The 20,139-nt window shown below is 56.8% G+C and overlaps 1 protein-coding gene across 1 annotated transcript in view; it reads right to left on the reverse strand.

The window, feature by feature from the left end:
- Positions 1-489: 489 nt before the first annotated feature.
- Positions 490-20,139, reverse strand: part of GRK2 (G protein-coupled receptor kinase 2) — a 24,656-nt gene continuing 5,006 nt past the window's right edge. Inside the window, exons 2-21 of the mRNA XM_027856000.1 lie at positions 9,141-9,217; positions 7,825-7,898; positions 7,403-7,504; positions 7,111-7,185; positions 6,760-6,821; positions 6,089-6,140; positions 5,579-5,670; positions 5,363-5,462; positions 5,194-5,272; positions 4,978-5,108; positions 4,639-4,733; positions 4,428-4,535; positions 3,929-3,995; positions 3,565-3,665; positions 3,394-3,460; positions 3,215-3,310; positions 2,853-3,015; positions 2,629-2,765; positions 2,350-2,463; positions 490-2,077 (exon numbers count right to left, since the gene is read on the reverse strand). Of these exons, the coding sequence (XP_027711801.1) occupies positions 1,913-2,077; positions 2,350-2,463; positions 2,629-2,765; positions 2,853-3,015; positions 3,215-3,310; positions 3,394-3,460; positions 3,565-3,665; positions 3,929-3,995; positions 4,428-4,535; positions 4,639-4,733; positions 4,978-5,108; positions 5,194-5,272; positions 5,363-5,462; positions 5,579-5,670; positions 6,089-6,140; positions 6,760-6,821; positions 7,111-7,185; positions 7,403-7,504; positions 7,825-7,898; positions 9,141-9,217 (1,957 nt within the window). The 3' untranslated portion in view covers positions 490-1,912. The remainder of the gene's footprint in view (positions 2,078-2,349; positions 2,464-2,628; positions 2,766-2,852; positions 3,016-3,214; positions 3,311-3,393; positions 3,461-3,564; positions 3,666-3,928; positions 3,996-4,427; positions 4,536-4,638; positions 4,734-4,977; positions 5,109-5,193; positions 5,273-5,362; positions 5,463-5,578; positions 5,671-6,088; positions 6,141-6,759; positions 6,822-7,110; positions 7,186-7,402; positions 7,505-7,824; positions 7,899-9,140; positions 9,218-20,139) is intronic.

Below are 20,139 nucleotides of genomic sequence, written 5' to 3' on the forward strand. Positions count from 1 at the left end.
ATTCTCTGCCTCCAAACCCTGGGCTCTTTTCCTGGCACCATGTCTCACATGTTTTACAACTGAGGAAACTGAGTCAAGAGAGGTGAAACTGCTTGCCCATAGGCAAGCTTATAGGTAGTGGAGCTCGGATTTGAAGCCAGAACCTTTGACCATGCCACCATCCCCACCATATCCTTACTCTCTGGCATCTCTTCCCTGAGTGAAGGGTAGATGAGGAAAAAGGAAGGTCTCTTGGGTGTGGGTAGTGGGCCAGGAATGGGGGGAGTAGCTGCTGCCCCTGGGGGAGATGGAGATAGGCGGGCTGGTGTCCAGCAGGCCCGGCCCCTCAGCCGCAGGTCCTCACCACGCCCTCTCAACATCGTGGGCACAAGCACACTGTGTTCCACGGCAAGTTGCCCGTTTGTCTTTTCCGTGATTACTCCTGAGCCTCCCACTCAGCCCCAGTCAGAACATTAGACAGACACAAGTCACAAAGACCATGCAGACAGGTACCATTTTTTTTTTTTATAAAAACTCGATCTTTTTTTTTTCCACTCTTTAAAATCACATTCAAAAATCGGCAAAGAAACGCACATGGAGTGTTGGTGGTGGGGAGGTAGGCGCGATGGTAGCAGGGGCGTCACACACAGACCCAGCCCCAGGTGGGGGGGGGGGACACATTACACACTGCACAGCGGCAGCAGCAGCAGGACAGGTAGGAGGGAGGCTGGGAACATGCGGTGGGCGCCCAGGAAGGGGCTTCAGCACAGGGGCCAGGGCAGGGCCGTGGGCACCACCTGCCCCTGGGGAGACAGTGACAAAGTAACACCAGCCCCGACCTGGGCAAGAAAGGGGCTCAACATTTAGCCATGGTCCCCACTGGGCACCGGGGCTCTTGCTGCCTCGATCCTAAATCCTGCAGGGGGGACACTTAGGACAGAAGTTTCTCTCTGCGCTCACCAGTGAAACATGTGGCTAAGCCTGAGACTTGCTCCCCTGAGACGAGCATGAGGCCTGGTCCATTTGGCACAATCTGGGAAAGCTTCCAAGGCTCCTGCCAAGCAGGGTGGAGGCATCAGTAGGGCAGGGGCTGGGGAGGGGGGAGGGCAAAGTTGATACCATGGCGGTGCTTGGCAGAGACTGGCTAATCTTGCTCGGCCGTGTGGCTCCTCCAGTTCAGGCCGGAGCCTGCCTTCCTGAATGGTGCCAGAGCCGGGGAGTTGGCACATGGAAGCTGATACCCCTGACAGAGGTGGCAAGCCAGGAGAGGACACATGGTGATCCCATGGGCAAGGAAAGGGGGAGGGGGGCAAAGGCAGATCCCCTGACTTTTGTAGGGGCGCTCGGGCAGCAGTCCTATCAGGGCACTGTGGTGGAGAGCTTCAGGTAGGACCCCGATCCTGCGAGCTCCCGTGACCGAAGCCCTGAGTGGCACAGTTAAGGGGCCCCTTGACCCGCTAGCTCTCCTAGCAGATACAACTGCGGGGACGCGACGGCTGGGGCAGCGTGGGCACACGCACGGCTCAGTCTGCTGGGGTGCCCAGGTGGCATCTGAGACCATGTGGCCTTGTCCACTCCTGTCCACGGGAGACGGGAGGGGGGAGAACTGGACTGTCTTCTCCCGCCCCAGGAAAGGGGTAAGGCCTTTCCCCAGATCCAACCCTGCCTGGTCCCCGCTAGAAAGACACAGAGACGGCCACCTCATCGTCCCAGGGGTGAAGTGAGAGCAGTGGTGCTAGATGGCCGTGGGAAGAGGAGGTGTAGGGGACAAGCGGGCCCCTTCCACAGGGCCAGGCAGGGCCACAGGAAATCACAATAATTATAAAATAAAACCTTTTCCGCTTGGCGGGAAAAAAATAATAAAAATTCCACAAAATAAATTAGAGGTTTATAAAAGGTTGGGCAGGGGCAGGCGGCTAGGCGGGGCCAGGGGTCAGAGGCCATTGGCACTGCCCCGTTGCGTCAGCGGCATCTTGCTCAACTCCACTACGGGCGATCGCGGCTTGTTCTTCATCTTGGGGACCCGCTGCACCAGCTGCTGGGCCTCTCGGCAGGCGTCCCGCAGCTCCTTCTTCCACTGAACCAGCTCCGGGTCACTCTGCACCCCGCCCCGGCCCCCGCCCAGGTCAGCGAGGGTAGCTGAGGCCGGGAAACCCCCACGCCGGCCTCTTGTCCCAAGCCCGACCCCGCAGGGGCCCACAGCACAGAATCCTGCTTCCCGTGGTCCTGGGAGCCCTAGGAAGGCACCCCCCCGTCCCGCCACCCCCTTCCTTTGTTTTCAGAAGCAGGCCAAGAGGCCGAGCCAGTCTCAGGCGGCAGCCCTCTCTCTGCACTGTGCGGCCCCTGGGCCAGGCCCCTCCCCTGACTCACATCGCATTGCAGGATGAATTGTTTGCCGCCTCGGATCTTCAGCAGGATGCATTTCCTCTCTTTGATTTGGGTCTCCTCCACCGACTGAATCTCCTCCATGGTCAGGAGGCTCTGCTGCAGAGGCCCCAGAGAGGCAACAGTGAGGCTGGGGGTACTGCAGCCAGCCCACCCAGCCCGGGGTGTCCGGGCGAGGCCGAACCTGCCTGGCATGGGCTGGACTGGATCGGTTCAGCCCGGCCCGGCCCCGTCCAGCCCAGCCCGGCCCTGCTCCTTCCTTACCGGTGCCTCGCCCTCGGCCCGCCACTCAAGCCGATTGGGGAACAGGTAGAAGTAACGCCGCTGCCACTGGGTGAGGAAGGGGTTGCCCATCTTGGACATGTAGCCATGCATGATGCAGTCTTTGCCAAGGGCGTAATCTAGGGGTGCAAGAGAGGGAGGCCGTGGTAGGGACTACACTCCCCAGGAGCAGCCTCCCCAGGCCAGCGGGGTCCCCAGGCGCTCACCATCCTCATGGCCCAGCTGCTTGTTCTTGGCCTTCTTCCGGGCCTCCAGCCGGTCCGTCTCAGAGTTGACCGTGTCAAAGACCGTCTCGGCCACTTCTTGTTGCCACCGCTCCGAGATCGTGAGGGGAAAGTTTCGATACAGCTCCTGGTCACTGTCCAGCAGCTGCGTGAGAAAGGGCGGACGTCACGGTCTCGCGGGCTGGCTCAGCGACGCTGTGGTCTCAGGACGGCACGAGGACGTGGCTCCGCGCTGGGGCTAGACGCCTGCGTTTGCTGGCTCCCCGGGGGCCGCGGCTGAGGTGGCCCTGAGCTTGGGGGCTTCTGGGCCTCTCCACCCCCACCCCCAGGCCCAGCCCCCATACCTTGATCCCTTTTGTATCCTCCTCATCGAAAGAGCCGATGTCAAAGGCGTCAGCAGCGTTCACCTCGCCTCGCGGTGGGATCAGAGGTGGCGGATACTGTCACAAAGAGACCAGGCTGTGCCATCCCTGCTGGGGGTGCTTAGCCTGCTGTCCATCCCCAGCCTTGCCCACGCTCTTACCTTCTGCAGTAAAACCATCTGCCAGTCCACGCTCTTAAAGAAAGGGGCCTCCTTCACCTCCTGAGCCCTGTTGGTGATAGGGGGAGAGGCAGGACGACCTTTAGAATCCCGCCCCCCGCCGGCCTCTCCCCTGCCCAAGCGGGGCGGCAGAAGCTCAGCGCGCACGCTCACCCGCGGCCGAGGCAGCCCAGCCTCCGGTTGACATCCCTTTGTAGCAGTCCTTCCAGGAGGGAGCGTAATTCTGGTGAGAAGGACTCCGGCAGCTCCACGGCCTGCAACGATCCAGGCGCGGGCGGCCACACGGGTCCTCAGCAGATCATGCGGCATCTGCCGCCCAGCCCCTGCCCACCTGGCACACCCCAAGGGCCTGGCCATCTTCTGCAGCCCACAGGCCCGGAAAGGCCTCCATGGGTTGATCCCCCCCAATGACCGGCCTAATGGACGTACAGGGGACAAGTGGCCACGCGGCTCCCCATCGCCGCGGGCTCCCTCGAAGGGCTGGGCCCAGCCTGCCACCCACCCCTCCTGCACTCACCATCGTCAGCGTCATGCGGTCGATCTCATGCTTGTCCTTGGTTTTGTGCTGGCGGAAGGGGCTGTGCCTGGACAGGGAAGGCAGCCGGCCGCACGAGGTCACCAGGCTGCCAAGTCACCCCCGGCTACCCCTCCCTCTGCTAGGTCAGCTTCCCCATGGCAGACGCAGCTGCAGCCCCAGGAGGTGACAGAGGCCATGCTGATTCTGAACCTTGCACCGTCCTGACTACCTTCCCTGGGGGCCTCTGCTCCTTGTCTGCAGAATGAGTAGGCCTCCCCCCCCCCCCAAACCTGGAGGCCATATCTGCTCCTGACTGCGCTGGGAGACCATGAGGGCCCCAGGGCATGGAAGCAGGAGGCTGGAGGCCACTCCCACTGCCTCCTTCTCCAGCTTTTCTCCTGGCTCCCAGAATGCTCTGGAGGATTGGGGTTCCCGTGGCACCGTTGGGGGCAGGGGCAGGACCCCAGGGACTGAGGGCTCTCCTTCACTGACCACTCACCCTCTCAGTAGTTTGAAGAGCATGCAGCCCAGAGAGAACCAGTCGGCGCTGCTGTCATAGGCGACGCCCTTCTGCAGGACCTCGGGCGCCATGTAGCCGTGGGTACCCCTGCGGGGACACGGGACCAAGCATAAGAGCCTAGGCTGGGCTGGAGGCAGGGGAGGAGGAGCCTGGGGCCCACAGAGGGACACGCCGGGGGCCCCATACTCACACGCTGGCGTGAGGCTTCTTCTTGGAGAAGTCACAGGCCAGGCCCAGGTCAGAGATGCGCACATGACCAAACTCATCCAGCAGAATGTTAGCAGGCTGTAGGTGGAACACACACAGCTGTGGAGGGGCTGGGCAGCAGGGGACCAAGAAGCGGAGGTCCCTGACTGGGGGGGGCTTAGGGGCACCACGAGCTCTGGCCGGGGCATGAGAGGGACGGCGTTGGCTTGGACAAGGACAGAGGAAGGGACGGGAGTCTGCCGTGGTCACGGGGCCTCCTGCCACTTTCTGGAGCCTGGTGGGGGGCTGGGGTCCAGGCTGGGGGCAGAAGGGGTTCTCCCACCTTCAGGTCACGGTACACCACAAATCGCCGGTGCATATGCTCCAGGCCCAGGATGATCTCGGCGGCGTAGAAGCGCATGTCTGACTCCGAGAAGACCCCGTGCTGGGACAGATGGTAGTGTAGGTCCCCGCCTAGGCAAGGCCAGAACACGGAGAGGCTGGAGCCTGGGGCCCAGGCAGCCAGGCCCGAGGGGAGGCCCCGGGACGCAGAGCTCACCATTCATGAGATCCAGGATAAAGCTGAGCTTGTCGGGAGTGTGGAACGCGTAGGACATGCAGACGATGAAGGGACAGTCCTGGGGGAGGCAGAGAAGGGAAGGATGAGAGGTGGGTGCCCGGCCCGGAGCCGAGGGGGCAGGGAGACCCCGTCCCGACGCCCAGCTCACCCCGGTGCTGACGAGAGAAAGCATGATGCGCTCGTTCAGGGCCAGCGTCTCCCCCTGCTTCATCTTGATACGCTTTTTATCCAGACACTTCATGGCGTACCTGGGAGGGGGAGGGGGAGGGGACCAGAGCTAGGGGCGTCTCCCCGCGCTCTCCCTTTGGGGTCCCCTCGATCCCCTCTCCCGGCTGCATGCCAGTCTGAAGCTGGGGCCACTCACATCTTGCCCGTGTCGGCTTTCCGGCAGCCGTAGACCTCCCCAAAGCCGCCACGGCCGATGATTCGGTGCACGCTGAAGTCATTCATGGTCAGCTGATGGAGCAGAGCCGCGGTGAGTGTGACCCAAGAGCCTCACTGCCCCCACCCCCGTCAGCCGAGGCCCTAGCACCCCGGGGGCGTCCCGCTGCCTCCAAAATGCCAGGGCATTTGTCTTCTTCTTCCCTTTGCTCTCCCAGGACCCCAGAGAGCCAGGCTAGAACCCCGTCTTCTCCCAAGGGAAGGATAGGAGCAACAGGTGCCCCGGGGTTCCAGGCGATGGCTCTGGAGACAGAAGACGTGGGTTCAAATCCAGCCTCTGTGTGACCTTGGGCAAGCCCCTTCCTTTCTCTGGGTCTCAGTTTCCCCGTCTGTAAAATGAGGGGTTGGCTTGACCCCTCTCAGCTCTATGACCCCTGAAAAAGGCCCCTGAGGCGCGCATGACCCCAGGCTTCTGGCTCTAGTGCCTACTCACATGGATGTTAAGTTCCACATTCTTCCACTGGCAAAACCGAGTGAACTTCTCACTGAAACAGAGAGGGTGGCCGCGGCCACAGTGAGCCAGGCTGCTGGCCCAGCCCGGCCCATTTCCCACGCCCCTCCTTGCAGGAGAAGGAAGCCCCATGTCTCAGCAGGGAGACACCGAGGGCCAGGGCAGCAGGGCCAATGTGGCTCCTGGCCAACTGGGAGAGTCCGACCCTTTCCTGGGGTGCCTGCTGTCCAGAGGCATCCCAGGGGTGCAGGAGGCTGAGAAGGGGGGGCAAGGGCGAAGGGTCCTGGCTGTCCTTCTTCATTCTCATTGATATGATCCGGACCGGTGACCATAAGCATGTCGAGCACTACGGCCCGAGCATGGCCCAGTGCGGACATGCTGGACGCCACGGCTTCCTCCCAGAGTCTGAAGAGCTCACGGTCCAGCTGTGAATACAAGCTTCCCGGCCGTAGGCATGCCCCGGGCAGACCTGGCAGAGCTCAGACAAGAAGATGCCACACGGGTCTGCCTGCCTCCGGGGGCCTCCGAAGGCCCAGGCCCTCACTCTGTGCGACCCAGGCTCTGCTCTCTGCCCAGGCTTTTCTTCCCTTCTTGCCACTCCTAGACTTTCTACTTTCCCCTCCGTCTTCTCCCACTGTGACCTTTAAACTTACCTCTCAATGAATTTCTGGAACACGTCGTCCCGAAGCCTCTGGCAAATCTCCTCAATGTATGGCTAAGGAAAAAGGCCCCAAGCCCAGGACTTAGGGAGGGCCTCATGACAGGGTACAGGCCCCAGGCCTTAAGACCACCCAAGATATCTGCTGGAGTGTGGTAGGGTGGCATCTATCCAAGGCTCAGCTAAGACTGCCCACCTCTAATCACACTGTGTGAAAGGATATGGACCAACCCGATGGTGGCAGGGGCAGGGCCAAGGGCTAGGACGGGAAGGACAAAGGAGGCCTACTGCAGGCTGGGGCACTAAGGCAGGGTGGGGATGGTGGGCAGAAGCACACAGGACCTACCTGGAATAGGTCAGGGGGTACCTGCTTCTTTAGGAGCCGGCCCTGTACGTGCTCAGTGGCACTCTTGGAGAAAGGCTAAGAAAGAGAGATGGGTGACTGTCAGTTCTGAGTCTGGGAGAGCCCTGGGCCCCCCTCCCCTCTTTCGGCTCAAAGCCCACCCCTTCCCAGTGAAGAATCACTTGGGAGATTCTGGGAGATTATGGGTTAGCTTGTCCCAAGGCAACAAAGATATTTCTCCTACCAGGCTGATGCAAGCATGGGTAAGAGGGTCAGAGGTTGGCTGGGCACTCACGTGGGAGCAGGACAGCAGCTCCTTCATGATGTACGAGTCAAAGATCTCTCGGCTTTTGATGGCACGATCCTCCTCTGAGTCTAACTTCTCATATTTCTTGATCTGATCAACAAATCCCCAGGAGTCATATAGGGTCCCTGCCCCAACATCAGCCCATGCAAAAGGTTTCCTCCATGACTTTCTTTAGCACTAATATCTCTACTGCTCTTTGGGGTCTAAACATATATCATCAGTAGCCACAGTGTCCCATATATTCTGGAGAGGGCTTTCTGCCAGGTGGAATGAACAAGGCAGGCAGGTCCACAGCCAGGAGGGCCAGGAGGCCCTGTCTGACATACCAAGGGCCCCACCCCCCACCTCAGCCAGACCAGAGCTGAAAGGGGGAGGTGGTGGCTCTCTGCTGAGGCCAGGCTCTCACCTACCTCATCATAGAATTCCACCAGGGGCTTGGCCTCCTCCATGTGGTTCAGGCAGAAGTCTCTGAAGAGCAGGTAGCCTGAGAGTAAAGGTGAGGAAAGGCACAGGTGAGGATTCTCCACTTACTGGGAGTGTGTGTGTGTGTGTGTGTGTGTGTGTGTGTGTGTGTGTGCGTGCGCCTTCACATGGAAACTGGCCCTGGGGTCCTGTCTGCCGGCCACCCCGGGATGGAGGAGAAGGCTGGGGGGCTTGCGGTCAGCCAGGAGCACCTTGGGAAAGGAATGTAGGGACAAAGGGTGAAGGAAGGGGGCGCGTGTCAGAGATCAGAGCTGGAAGGGGCCACTAAGCCCAGCCCTTTCATTTTACAGAGGCCAAAAATGGGGCCAAGGGATGGAAGTGGTGTGTCCAAGGCCGTGCACCAAAGGCAGAACGTGGACCCAGGTCCTTGGCTCTGGCCCTTGTCCCCGCCCCCCACTGCCTCACTGGGGCTCACTTCAGAATTCCCTCGCCCAGGGGAAAGGGGCACAGTCGTTTTAACTGAGCAGCATGCCTAGAGGGGAGGATGGCCTGGGCATAGCCGGGGCCAAGGAATCCTTGACCTCAGCCATCAGTCCCAATGTACCATTGTGGGCTGACCTCTGCCTCCTGCCCACTGCTGACCAGCCTCTTCAAGGAAGGTGGGCACCACCCACAAGCCCCTTTTTGAGGCTCCCAACTGTCTACAAGGTCAGGTTGAGGTGAACCCTACCATCATGGAAGGGGCACAGGTGCTGACCAGTTCTCCTGGATTCTACATGATTTGTTGCCAGGGAGAGGCAGGGAGGGAGAGACTCAGCCAAGGTCGTGTGGGAGGGCTAGGTCTGGGGATAGGTCCTGGTAGTCAGGGGTGGGGACCCTCTAGGCCTCAAGCGATCGGTGCCCCCTCCCCCCCCCACGACGGGATGGGCCTTAAAGGCTAGAGACAAGGCAACAGGAGCAGAGCAGCCGGCCAGCAGCCGGCCAGCGTCAGCAGAGCCTGGGCCCCCTCCACAGGAAGGGCCCCGCCCCTTCCTGTCGGTCCCACCAACGGGCCTTAGCACAGCTGCAGCCTCGGCCAAGGGGAAGCTGCAACTCAGAAAAACAAAAAGCCCAAAGGAGGAACCTGCCTAGCCTCCGGTGGGGAAGCAGGCCCGAGACTTGCCCCGCAGGGTTCCCTGGGCCAGGCTGGGCACTGCAGACAGGCCCCCTGGGGCACACGGGCCCGACAGGACCACCGTGGCTCCGGGCGGGGGCCCATGAGCCAGGCCATACCTCCCCGCTCCCGCCACCCACCCTCACTCACCAAGCTTCTGGGAGAAAATCTTCTCAAAGGTCACTTCCCCTCGGTCTTCAAGGTACTTCTGCATGACACTACGGATGCTGTCGGGACACAGGGGAGACAGCAGCGGGTGAAGGGGAGGCAGGCTGGTCAGGGGCAGGGGCTCACCAGACGCACCCAAAGCCCAGAGAGCCCTGCTCATTCCCAAAGGAAAAGACGGCGCCCACAACCGTCCATGAAGACCAGCCATGTGTGTTGTGTGTGCCATTCATTGATCCTCGAAACAACTTCCCACGAGACCATGCCCTGCTTTTGCCTCTCTTTGTATCCCCAGCACCTGGCACACAGTAGGTGATTAATAAATGTTGGCTGACTGACAACACGCTCCCAGGAGAACGTGAGCTCCCTGAGAACAGGGAACGTGTCTCTGCCTTTCTCTGCATCCCCAGTGCTTGTCACATGCCCCGGCGTGCAGTTGGCACTTTATAAATGCTTGTTCACACACAATCCTGTGAAGTAGATGCCATACGTATTATCACCTCCATTTTATGGGTGAGAAAGCCAAGGCAAAAAGGTTTAGTAACTTGCCTAAGGTCATCCAGTTAGGAAGGGCCAGAGCGAGGATTAGAACACAGCTCTCACCCAATTCCAAATCCATTTACTATGTGCCAGGCACTGTGCAAAGCCCTGGATTCTGCAAACAGCAGCAAGAACACAGGCGCTTCCCTTGGCGAGCTCGCATTCTCATGGGGGAGAGCACGTGGAAACAGCTCGGCACGTACAAGACGTACACAGAGCTGATGGGAGGTCATTTTGGAGGGGAAGGGATTAGTAGTGGTGGTGATGGGGAGGTGGGAAGGGTCTCCTTCAGAAAGTGGGGATTGGAGCTGAGTCTGGAAGGAAGGTTCAGAGTGGAGGCGAGAAGGGCGGCACTTTAGGCACCTGCTGGGGCCAAGGCCCTGGCGTGGATGTCCTGGGGCAGGGAGTTCAAGGCACACATCTGAGGTGCCCCAGGACCCGGCCTGGCCAATGGGGGCGCCCGCTTGTGCATCGCAGCCCCTGCCCTCGGGGAGCTTATCATCCAGCAGACAGCGGAAGTCCGAATCCCAACTCCTCAGTGCTGGATCTCTACAAGGCTTGGCAGTGGCACCCAGCTTAAGAACCTTAGGGGGCGGGGGGTTCACTTCCACCTGGGGAGCTCAGGGAAGGCCTCATGGGTCGGGCTAGGCCATGTAGAAAGTATGGGGAGAGAAGTACCAAAAGGTAAGGCGAGGCCCCTTTGTGGAGGTCCTGGATCGCCAGGTTGAGGGGCCTGGATGGCAGGAAACCACTGAACCAGGTCCAGGAAGAACACGACGGCTGAGAATTCAATCATTCCGGTCAACTGGGCATGAGGCAGCAGATGAGGACAGGGCCAGTGGGGACGGAAAGTAAGGAATGGAGGGAAGAGACACAGGAGGACAGAAGTGGAAGCGGGCCTGCGGGGCTGACGGTGGGTGGGAGGTGGCCCCACTGGCAGGAACGAGAATGGCAAGGGATGCTTCAGTCAGTTAAGGGGCAGGTCTGAGGACGGCCTGAGGCCACCCTGGGCCCCAGCCCTCAACCAAACACGGCAGAGTCTCCAGGCTGGGAGCAGGACCTGACCTAGAAAGCCCTCCACCAAGCCCTCACCATCCCACCTCTGGACAGCTCCAACAGCAGCTCTCCACTCATCCACCCCAAGCTCCTCTGGCTCTGACCAGAATTCCAGGCCCACTGCCTTCTAAGGATCTCCCAGGTCAGACTAGATTGTAAGCACCTTGAGGGCAGGAACCATGCTCCTCGCCCCAGTGCCTTGTACCCAATCAGCATTGGCACTGAACTGGAACGGCCATTCGGCCTTTTAACTGAGACAGCTGCTGCACTGGACAAATGTGGGAGGAGCCCAGGGCTACCCCAACACCAGAAAGCTCTTGGTCACACCCTCCTGAGGCCCCTCAAATGGCCATTCTTAGCTTGGAAAATGGCGTCATTCCATGAGATCACAGCCAACAGGGAGCAGCAGGCCGAGGTAAAAAGACAGCCTAGAGCTCAGGTTCTCATCCCAAGGCTGCCATCATACTCAAACTGCCACAATGACCACCGGGGCATAGCGAGTTGCGACCTAGCAGTCTAGCTTGACCCTTTCCTCCTCCTCCCCCATCCTGATCTCAACAGGCAGCAGAAGCTCTCTGGCCTCCCAATCTCTTTACACCTTACTGCCTTCCACTGTGGGCTGCCACTCTCAGTCCACCCATTCCACACTGCGTCTCCAGTCCTTTCACTACCCATCCCTCACCTCAGCTTCTGGGAATCCCTGATTTCCCTCCAGATTCCATTCAAGCCCCACCGGAGAGATGAGGCCTGGCCTAACCCCGCTAGGCGCTCGTTCACTTTGCCCAAACTGCCTTGTATTCATTTTCGTACTGACTTGCATATATTACTATTTTCTTCCCTGTTGGAGTATAAGCTCCTCGCGGGCAGGGGCCATTTCACTTAAGTCTCCTGCTTGATTACCCCACCTCCCCTCCCAGGATCCCAAAGCTGGCTCTGGCAGCCCCTGACTCCCTCAGAGCCCTCTTGCTTGCTGGACTGTGTCTGGGAGAGGCTGGGCTCTGCCCCTCCACCTCTAATTGCTGCTCATGTCTTCTCAGGGTACCCGTCCCTCCTGGAACATCCCTGCGCCTGCTTCCCACACTGTTCTCTCCCGAGGTGACCTCTCCCATCCCAATGTCAGCATCACCATCCTGCCAGTCAGGCTCAGCCCTGCCTCCTGCTCATCCTCACACGCAATCAGCCGCCAAGTCACGGCAATACCTTCTGCACCTGTCCTGTCCCGTCCTCGCCTCCTCACTGCCTCTGCCACCTTGTCATACTACTGTCCGGCCTCCTGGCTGGCCTCTCTGTCTCTATTCTGATAGAACTGCCAAAAACACCTTCCTCACGCACAGACCTCATCACACCCCCTTCTGGCTCCAATGCCTTCAGTGGTTCACAAACCCTCAGGGAGGGAAGGCCCATCAGAAACCACACATGAACAGGAATGAACAATATACGTGGTCCCCCGGCCGAGGCTTGGAGACCCACCGCCAGCCACGGCTGACTTCTGGACGGCTCTGAGCACAATCAAGGTGTTCCGTCCACGTGGCTCAAATCTGACCCACTTTGGACCTTCCCCGAACCCTGGGACACAAGCTCACAGCCCCCACTCTTCTCATCGGCAGCTCCTTCAATTCATCCCCATGGGACTCAGCCTCTGGTCCCCTCGCTATCTTGGCTGCCCTTCACAGGACACATTCAGGCTGGTCGATGCTTCCCGAAAATGGCACCCAGAACTCGGCCCATTCATCCAGCGTGGACTGAGGCTGCGTCCAGGAGGCCTCCAGCCTTCTTTGTTAGTTACTGCTCACCTGCTGCTGGAACGGGGTCACTTTGTAAGATAGAACCAGCTCAGCGACCCCTTCCCCGGGTCATCCGGCACCTTGGCCGCAGGACTCATCAGACTGGCCTACACTCACCTAAAAGCCCTTGGCGCTCCCTCAGGCAGGGGCAGCCCAGCGCCCAGCATCCTCTTAGTCTGACTCTGGGCCCGGGGAGTCTCTGACGACCGCCACGCTGCTCTGGACGCCCGGGCTAGTGCTTTTCCAAGCATGGTGCTGTCTGGCCGTGTCTTCTTCATGCTATATTCACGCTATTGATTTCTTAAACCCAAGTGGAGAATTTGACATTCATCCCTCTTAAATTCTGCCTTTCTAGACCAGCATGATGGATCTCCAATTGCTCAGACCATCTGCTAATGGAGGCTGTTCATAACCCAGTTCCTTCCGTGCTTTTTCAAATTAGTTTTTCAGTCTCCTCTGGCACCAACTCTCTTCAGGCTGGCTCCTGATCCCACCCAAGTCTCATTTCCGTGATTTGCTGGCTTCCCGGCTGGAGCCACACTCCCCTCTCCTCCCCTGCCCTGAAGCCTTCCAGCCAAACACCATCTCTTCCATCTCTCCGTTCTCAGCTTTCTCAGAGCATTTTGTTCCTTAACCTGTTCTATTACTAGCAGACTAGAAGCTATGTGAGGGCAGCGATGGTGCGACCTTCCATCCTTCTCTATCCCTAGCCTCGGCACACAGCTTTACAGGTAGGGACTTCAGAGAAGGGGGTTGAATCTGGACGGCTCAATTTCTCTTCCAGACTTGGAAATGACAAGAGCTGTGAGCCCTGGGTCACACAGGGAATGAGGGAAGGCGGTGGTGGCTTACGTGAGGCCTCGCCTGACACTCCCCCTCCCTCACTTTACTTTGCACAGCCCCCTTCTCTGGGCCTTCACAACACCGCTGGCCGCTGCCCCTCCTCCTTCTCCCTTTTCTGGCCTGCTCGTGGGTGTCTGTCCACTTTCCCCTCTCTAGACCCTTTCTTACACTCACCCGGGTTCAATGCTTCCAACACGAGTCCCTCTCCTGAGTGCAGCCCCACAGGCCTCTCCAAGCTCCCCGTCTCCCCCCTAACCTACGCTCTTCCAGGCTCTCCTAAGTGTGCCAGGGGCTCTCCCATCCTTCACGTCATTGGGATTCAGCCTGGCCTCTCCCCTGCCCTCACTGCCAGGTCTGGCCTGGCCCCTGCTCCCCACTCATGCAGCTCCACCCGGCTCCATCTTCCCTGAGCACCCTCACTCTGCTCTTCAGCCCATCCTCCAGGGGCTGACAAGCCTGGGTCGGATACAACCCCTCTTCACCTAAGCCTCTGGGAACCCTGAGCTTCCTCCCAGGCCCGGCTCCGGGAAGCTTTTCCTGTTCCCCTCCCCATACTCCCCCACTGCCTGCTACCTTCTCTGTATGTGCCTACTGATGCATATTTTGTCTCCTGGGATAGAAAGTGAGCTCCCTGAGGCCAGGGGCGTTTTTGCTTTTGCCCCCTTAGAACCTAGAACAGTACGAGGCACAGTAATTGCGGCACTTAAATTCTTAGTGTGTGCGGCAGGGCCTAGGGCAGGGTGTGTGTGGGGGGGGTGCTGGACCGAATGGAACTAAGGAGTCCTGAAGCCCATCTTTCTTTCTGGGATATGCAGGAGCTCTTCTCCTGCGTATGCCCTGGGCCCTGAGCCTCCTGGAAGGGCTCTCTGGTGGCCTTGCCCAGGCCCTTCCCTGGCTTCACACACTTCCCCATGTTTCGCCATACCTTTCTGGGGTATGAGGACATCTGATGCAAACCGGGGGGTGGGGGGATGGAAATGCTTTGCATGATGGCACACGTAGAATCTATAGCAAACTGCTTGCTTTCTCAAGGAAGAGGGAGGGGAGGTAGGGAGGGAGGGAGACCGACAATTTGGAACTGAAAATTTAAAAAAAAAACTACGTTAAAAATGTTTTACCTGAAATTAAGAAAAAAATTCGGGGGGAGGAAGTGAGTGAAACAGAGAGAAGATTAATGAAATGATGACCTTCCCCCCAAATTCCCAGAGAACACATAGTCTAACCTACATTCTGGCATGTCCCTACCACACCCAAGCATGTTGGGGCCCTTTGGGAACCTGGGAAAACACTAATTTGGTTAGAACTCCCATCAGCCCCTTGACACAGAGAACCCCCCCCACCCCCTCAGCAAAACAGCCGCCACCACCTCTAGTGAGGAGACTGGTGTCCCAGTGGTGTTCTGGGGCTGTCACAAAGGCAAGCGAAGGGGCCTTTGTCATTTTTTCCCACTGGCCACACCGTCCTTCCAAGGCCTGTCCTCAGGCCGGCAATCAATAAGAGCTGAGTGAGAATCAGACATTCTGCCCAAACAGTCCTGCAGATTGCTAAGCCAGGCCCAAGGTCCCTGACCTGCTCCCTGACACTCCTCTCCCATCGGTCAGCTACTTCTCAGACTCGACCATAGGACTCCGGACAAGATGTTTCGGCTCCCGAGGCCGGAATGTGGGGCCTGGAGTGGATGAGATTCTGTGACTCTGCCCCCTCCTCTCAGGTCCCCCTCATATTCTATGCTACTATAGGGGAACCTGATCAGAGTAACGGGCAGAGATGCCCCCTCCCCCTCTAGATAGAGGCAGGGTCAGGACCCCTCCCCCTCCACAGCCTAGGATGAAACATCTCTCCATCCATAAAATGATCCCCAAGGTCCCTTCCAGCTCCACGTGACCCCGTTGGGGTCTGTCCTGCCCCACAGGGCTGTGGGGCACAGGGAGAGAACAGCCCATAGCTCACGACGCTGCCCTGTGTGGGAAAAGACTACTTCCTCCCTCCCCAGCCCAATGTGTGGTTAAAGTGACTGGGGGAGGAGGGGGAGGGGGACCATTGTGGGCTGGAGGTGGGGAAGGGAGAGGAAGAAGGAGCACTTCCTGTCCCCTGCCTCAAAGAGGAAAAGAAGGCTTTACTACTGCAGAAGCAGGTGGCCCTATGAGGCTGAGGGCAGCCGAGAAGGGGAGCCCCAGTGAGCTAGAAGCCTTCCCAATAAGATCAGGGGTGAAGCAAGGATCTCCATTATCCCCCTTACTACTCAATACTGTCCTAGAAAAGGTTATCTATGGCAATAAGACAAGAAAAAGAAATGGATGGAATAAGCATCAACAAAAAGGAAAAAACAAACCTACGGCTTTTTGCAGATGACACGGTGGTTCACTTAGAGAACCCCAGAGAGTCACCTGAAAAAATAACTGAAACAACCAGCAACTTCGGCAAAGTTGCAGGATATATAAAATAAACCCACATCAATCATCAGCATTGCTGCACATTGCCAACAAAACCCAGCAGGAAGAGACAGAAAAAGAAATTCCATTTAAAATAACTGCAGGTGGTATAAAAGACTTGGGGGTCTACCTGCCAAGACACACAGAGGAACAATGTGAACACAATTACAAAGCACTCTTTGCACAAATAAAGACAGATCCAAAGTAAATGGAGAAATAATCATTGGCCATGGATAGGGCAAGCCAACAGAATAAAAATGACACTACCGCATAAAGTAATTTACTAATTCAATGCCACACCAATCAAACTACCAAAGGATTACTTTACAGAGCTAGGGAAAAAACAACAACAACAGCATACAATTCATCTGCAGCAACAAATGGTCAAGAATAAATGAGTCAAATTTTTTTTTTAAACGGGAAGGAAGGGGGCCTCGCATTACCAGACCTCAAACTATACTACAGCTCATTAGTCATCGAAACAAACTGGTCCTGGGTAGAAACTGAGAAGCTGATCAACGGAATGGGTGAGGTGCCCCAGAAGCAAATGAGCACAGCAGCCTAGCGTTTGATAAACTCAAAGATCCCAGCTACTGAAGCGAGAGCTGACTATTTGACAAAATCTATTGGGAAAACTGGGCAGCAGTCTGGGAGAAACTAGACACGGACCAACATTGCCCATCGCACACCAAGATAAGCTCCAAATGGGTGCATGGTTTAGACATAGAGGGTGATACAAGCCAATCAGAGGAGCAGGGAAGAAACTGCCTGTCATATCTCTGGAGACGAGAAGAGTTCGTGACCAGACAAGTGAAAAAGGTTCAAAGGAGATAAAATAGGATCATTTTGATAATACAAAATTAAAAAGTTTTTGCAGAAAGAAAACCAATACAGCTAAAATGAGAAGAAAAGCAGGAAACTGGGGGGAAAAACTTTGCAACAAGTTTCTCTGAAAAAGGTCTCATTTCTAAGATACAAAAGGAACTGAGTCCAATTTCCAAGAAAAAGAGTCATTCTCTAATTGACGAATGGTCCAAGGATATGAATAGATAGTTTATAGAAGTAGAAAGCCAAACAATCAATAGATATGTTTTCAAAAATGCTCTAAATCAGAGGTGTCAAACTCGCAGCCCAATGGCCTGATAAGCAAAACTCTTGAGTGAGGCAGGAACCAGTTTAAAATGTAACTGGGAAATGTTTAACAACGTTAAGTAAAAATATATACACAGATAGTATGAATTTGGCTTTCTAAGTCAATATGCCACAGTAGGGATTGGATTTGATACCACTGCTTTAAATCACTAATAATTGGAGAAATGCTCATTGGAACAACTCTGAGGAACTTCCTCACACCCATCAGATTAGTTAAAATTACAAAAAAAGAACAGGACAAATGTTGGAGGAGCTATAGGAAAGCAGGTACACTGATGCACCGTTGGTGGAGCTGCGAATGAGCCCAGCCACTCTAGAAAGACACTTGGAACTGTGGCCAAAAAAAGGGTATGTGTGCATACCCTTTGTCCCGCAATACTGCTACCAGGTCCATAACTGAGAGAGCAAAGAAAAGGGAGAAGGACCCATATGTACAATGTTATCTACTGCAGCTCTTTCTGTGGTGGCAAAAATTTGGAAACTGAGGCGATCATCAACTGGGAAATGGCTAAACAAGCGGTGGTGTAAGATCGTGATGGATTATTATTGTACTATGAGAAATGACAAGGGGGATGGGATCAGAAAAACCTGGACAGACTTATACGAACCGATGCAAAGTGAAGTGAGCAGAACCAGGAGAATAACTTCAACAACCATACCGAAAGACAACGTACTCTGAAATCATACTCGGTAACTCTGGTCAACCCAATGACCTAGCACAATTCCACAGGCCTCATGACGGAACATGCCACCCACCTCCAGATGGACTCAGAGGACAGACTGAAGCACACTTTCTTTTTCCTTTTTTTTTTGATATGGCTAATATAGGAATTTGTTTTGCATGATTACACATATCTGTGATGGTTTTCTCCTTGCTTTCTCAATGGGTGGAAGTGGGGGGCGGGGGACAAAATTCGGAACTGAAAATAAAGTAAAACTGACTTTTTTATAAGAGGGGGAAGTCCTAATTGTTTCTGGCCATCTTGTCGTACACAGTTTGGCCTAGAAGGATGAGCTGGAGGGAGTGTAAAGGTGAGACAAACAGACCCTCTTCTCAGCTTTGGGCTCAAGACTCCAAATTCAGCATTTGCTACCTCCCCACGGGCTGCGGCTCTGGTGTCTGCAGCCAGCCCCTGGGCGCGGCGCCACTGTGCCTGGCTCCCTGCGTCTGAGCTGATCTCCACCTCCAGGGATTCTGCCTGAAGAGCTGGAGAAAAGGCCAGCGAGCTTCATGGCTGCTGCCTTCATCCAGGGGCCCTCCCGGGCACTGCCTCATCAGCAGCACCACGTCTTCTGGGGCCTCTCATTAATATTTCTCGGTGACTCGCCTCGGGGCTGGCACAATCTCCCAGGGGCCGTCCTTGGCTGCAGAGGGAGAACGGCCCCAGCCCTACAATCTCAGTCAGGTCGCTCCTGAGACCTTGGGATAACTCTCCTGCTCCCTGCCCCCTCTTCAGGGTGACCCGCACACCTCTAAGGCCTCACAAGCACCCTGGAGGCCCGTCGTCCCCATTTTGGAGATCAGGGGATTTGGAGCACAAAGGGGCCTTGGGAGTCACCTAGTACAAGTATCTCATTTTCCAGATGAGCAAACTGAGGCTCGAAAGGGTAGAGAGGACTTGGGTTCCAATACCACCCCAGATGCTCCTAGTGCGATCTGGGGCAAGCACGTCTCTTAGCCTCCCTGGGCCTTGGTTTCCTCTTCTGTAAAATGAGAGGGTTGGGTCTCGATGGCTGCAGGTCCCTTCTGGCTACAAATCTGAATGAAAGGGCAGTGGGCAGAGGGGAAGAGAAGACGTGGAAGGCCCCTCGTCCAGACCGTCAGCTTGCTCAATTCCGCAGGCGCGTGAGAAGCCCTCATCCTCTCCGGGGCCTTCATCTCCATCTGGGAAGCCGGTTGAGTCAGCCCTGTTCCCAAGCACCCCGTGTTCCCATATCAGGGGCCACGCTGTCTCCATCCCTGGCGCTTGCACAAGCAGAGCTTCCAGGTACCATCAGTCAGGGAGCAGGGCGCCAGCCTGGCCCACAACCACCAGAGAATCGAGCTGGGCCACAGGCCGTCCTGGAAGTGATGGATCATGAGAAGAGATGACAGCCTTGGGTGAACTAGAGATACTGTGGTGGGCAGGCAGAGCCAGGAACACAACGACACAAGGCCCAGAGAAGAGTGAGGGCCACAGGTCGGCACGGTGTAAGTCGCTTTTGGTGCGCCTCCGAATCTAAGCCCTCTCCCGGGCAGCCCTGCTTCCTGGGTCTAGGCTGCGCTAGGACTTCCACGTGAGAAAAATCCACTCGTGGAAAGAGGCGATTCCTTGCTATGTGAAAGATCCCCAGGGATCAGAGCCTGACAGGAGACATTACCAGTGCCGTACCCCATTCGTCTCATTTTTAGGGCAGTGTGGACTGAAAATAGAGGAACGATAACTCACAAACATAACCCAATTTATCTGGACAGTGAAGGAAAGGCAGCCCTCTTCCTGGCTACAGCAGACTGAGAAGCCAGGGCACAGGGGGCTGGCGTCCTCCCCACCAAGAGGGATGATGGATGCCCTGGATTCGGCCTGGAGGCCACAGGAGAGGAGACGAACCACGCCCACTCTACCTGAAGCCTCCAGAACCATCAATGGCCGAGACACTGGAGGGGAGGGAGGTCCTCCACTTTAAACCCCTCTTCTTCCAGATAAGGCCTGGACCAGCTGGTCTGGCTTCATTTTACAGATAAGGAAACTGAAGTTGAGAGCTGAAAGGGACCTGAGAGATTGAGACAAGAAAGCAGAAAATGGGGGGGAGGGCTACCGAAAGCTTCTAAGAGGCCAGCGGGTAAGGGGCCCTCATTTTACAGAAAGGGAAACTGAGGCTGAAAGAAGGCGCGAAAAGGGACTGATACATGTCATTCAACCCAACCTCCTCAGAGAGGGATGGAAGAGGCCTTAAAGGCTCCCGAGGGAAACTGAGGGGCAGCACCATGGGGATCCGAACCCTGGTCCAAGGCTCTTTCCACTGCTGTCCTGCCCCTTCCCTTCTCTCTGGGGCCCGTCTCCCGGACACAGAGCCCGGCTTGTCACACAAAAGCAGCGTCCGCTCCCCTCTGCCTCCCTCCCTCCCTCTCCGTCTCTCCATCTCTCTCCCTGTCTCTGTGTCTCCCTCGTCCCCTCCCCTTTCTGCCTCTGTCTCCTC

The sequence above is a fragment of the Vombatus ursinus genome, unplaced genomic scaffold, assembly GCF_900497805.2.
Source record: "Vombatus ursinus unplaced genomic scaffold, bare-nosed wombat genome assembly UNPS02011369.1, whole genome shotgun sequence".
Lineage (NCBI taxonomy): Eukaryota > Metazoa > Chordata > Mammalia > Diprotodontia > Vombatidae > Vombatus > Vombatus ursinus.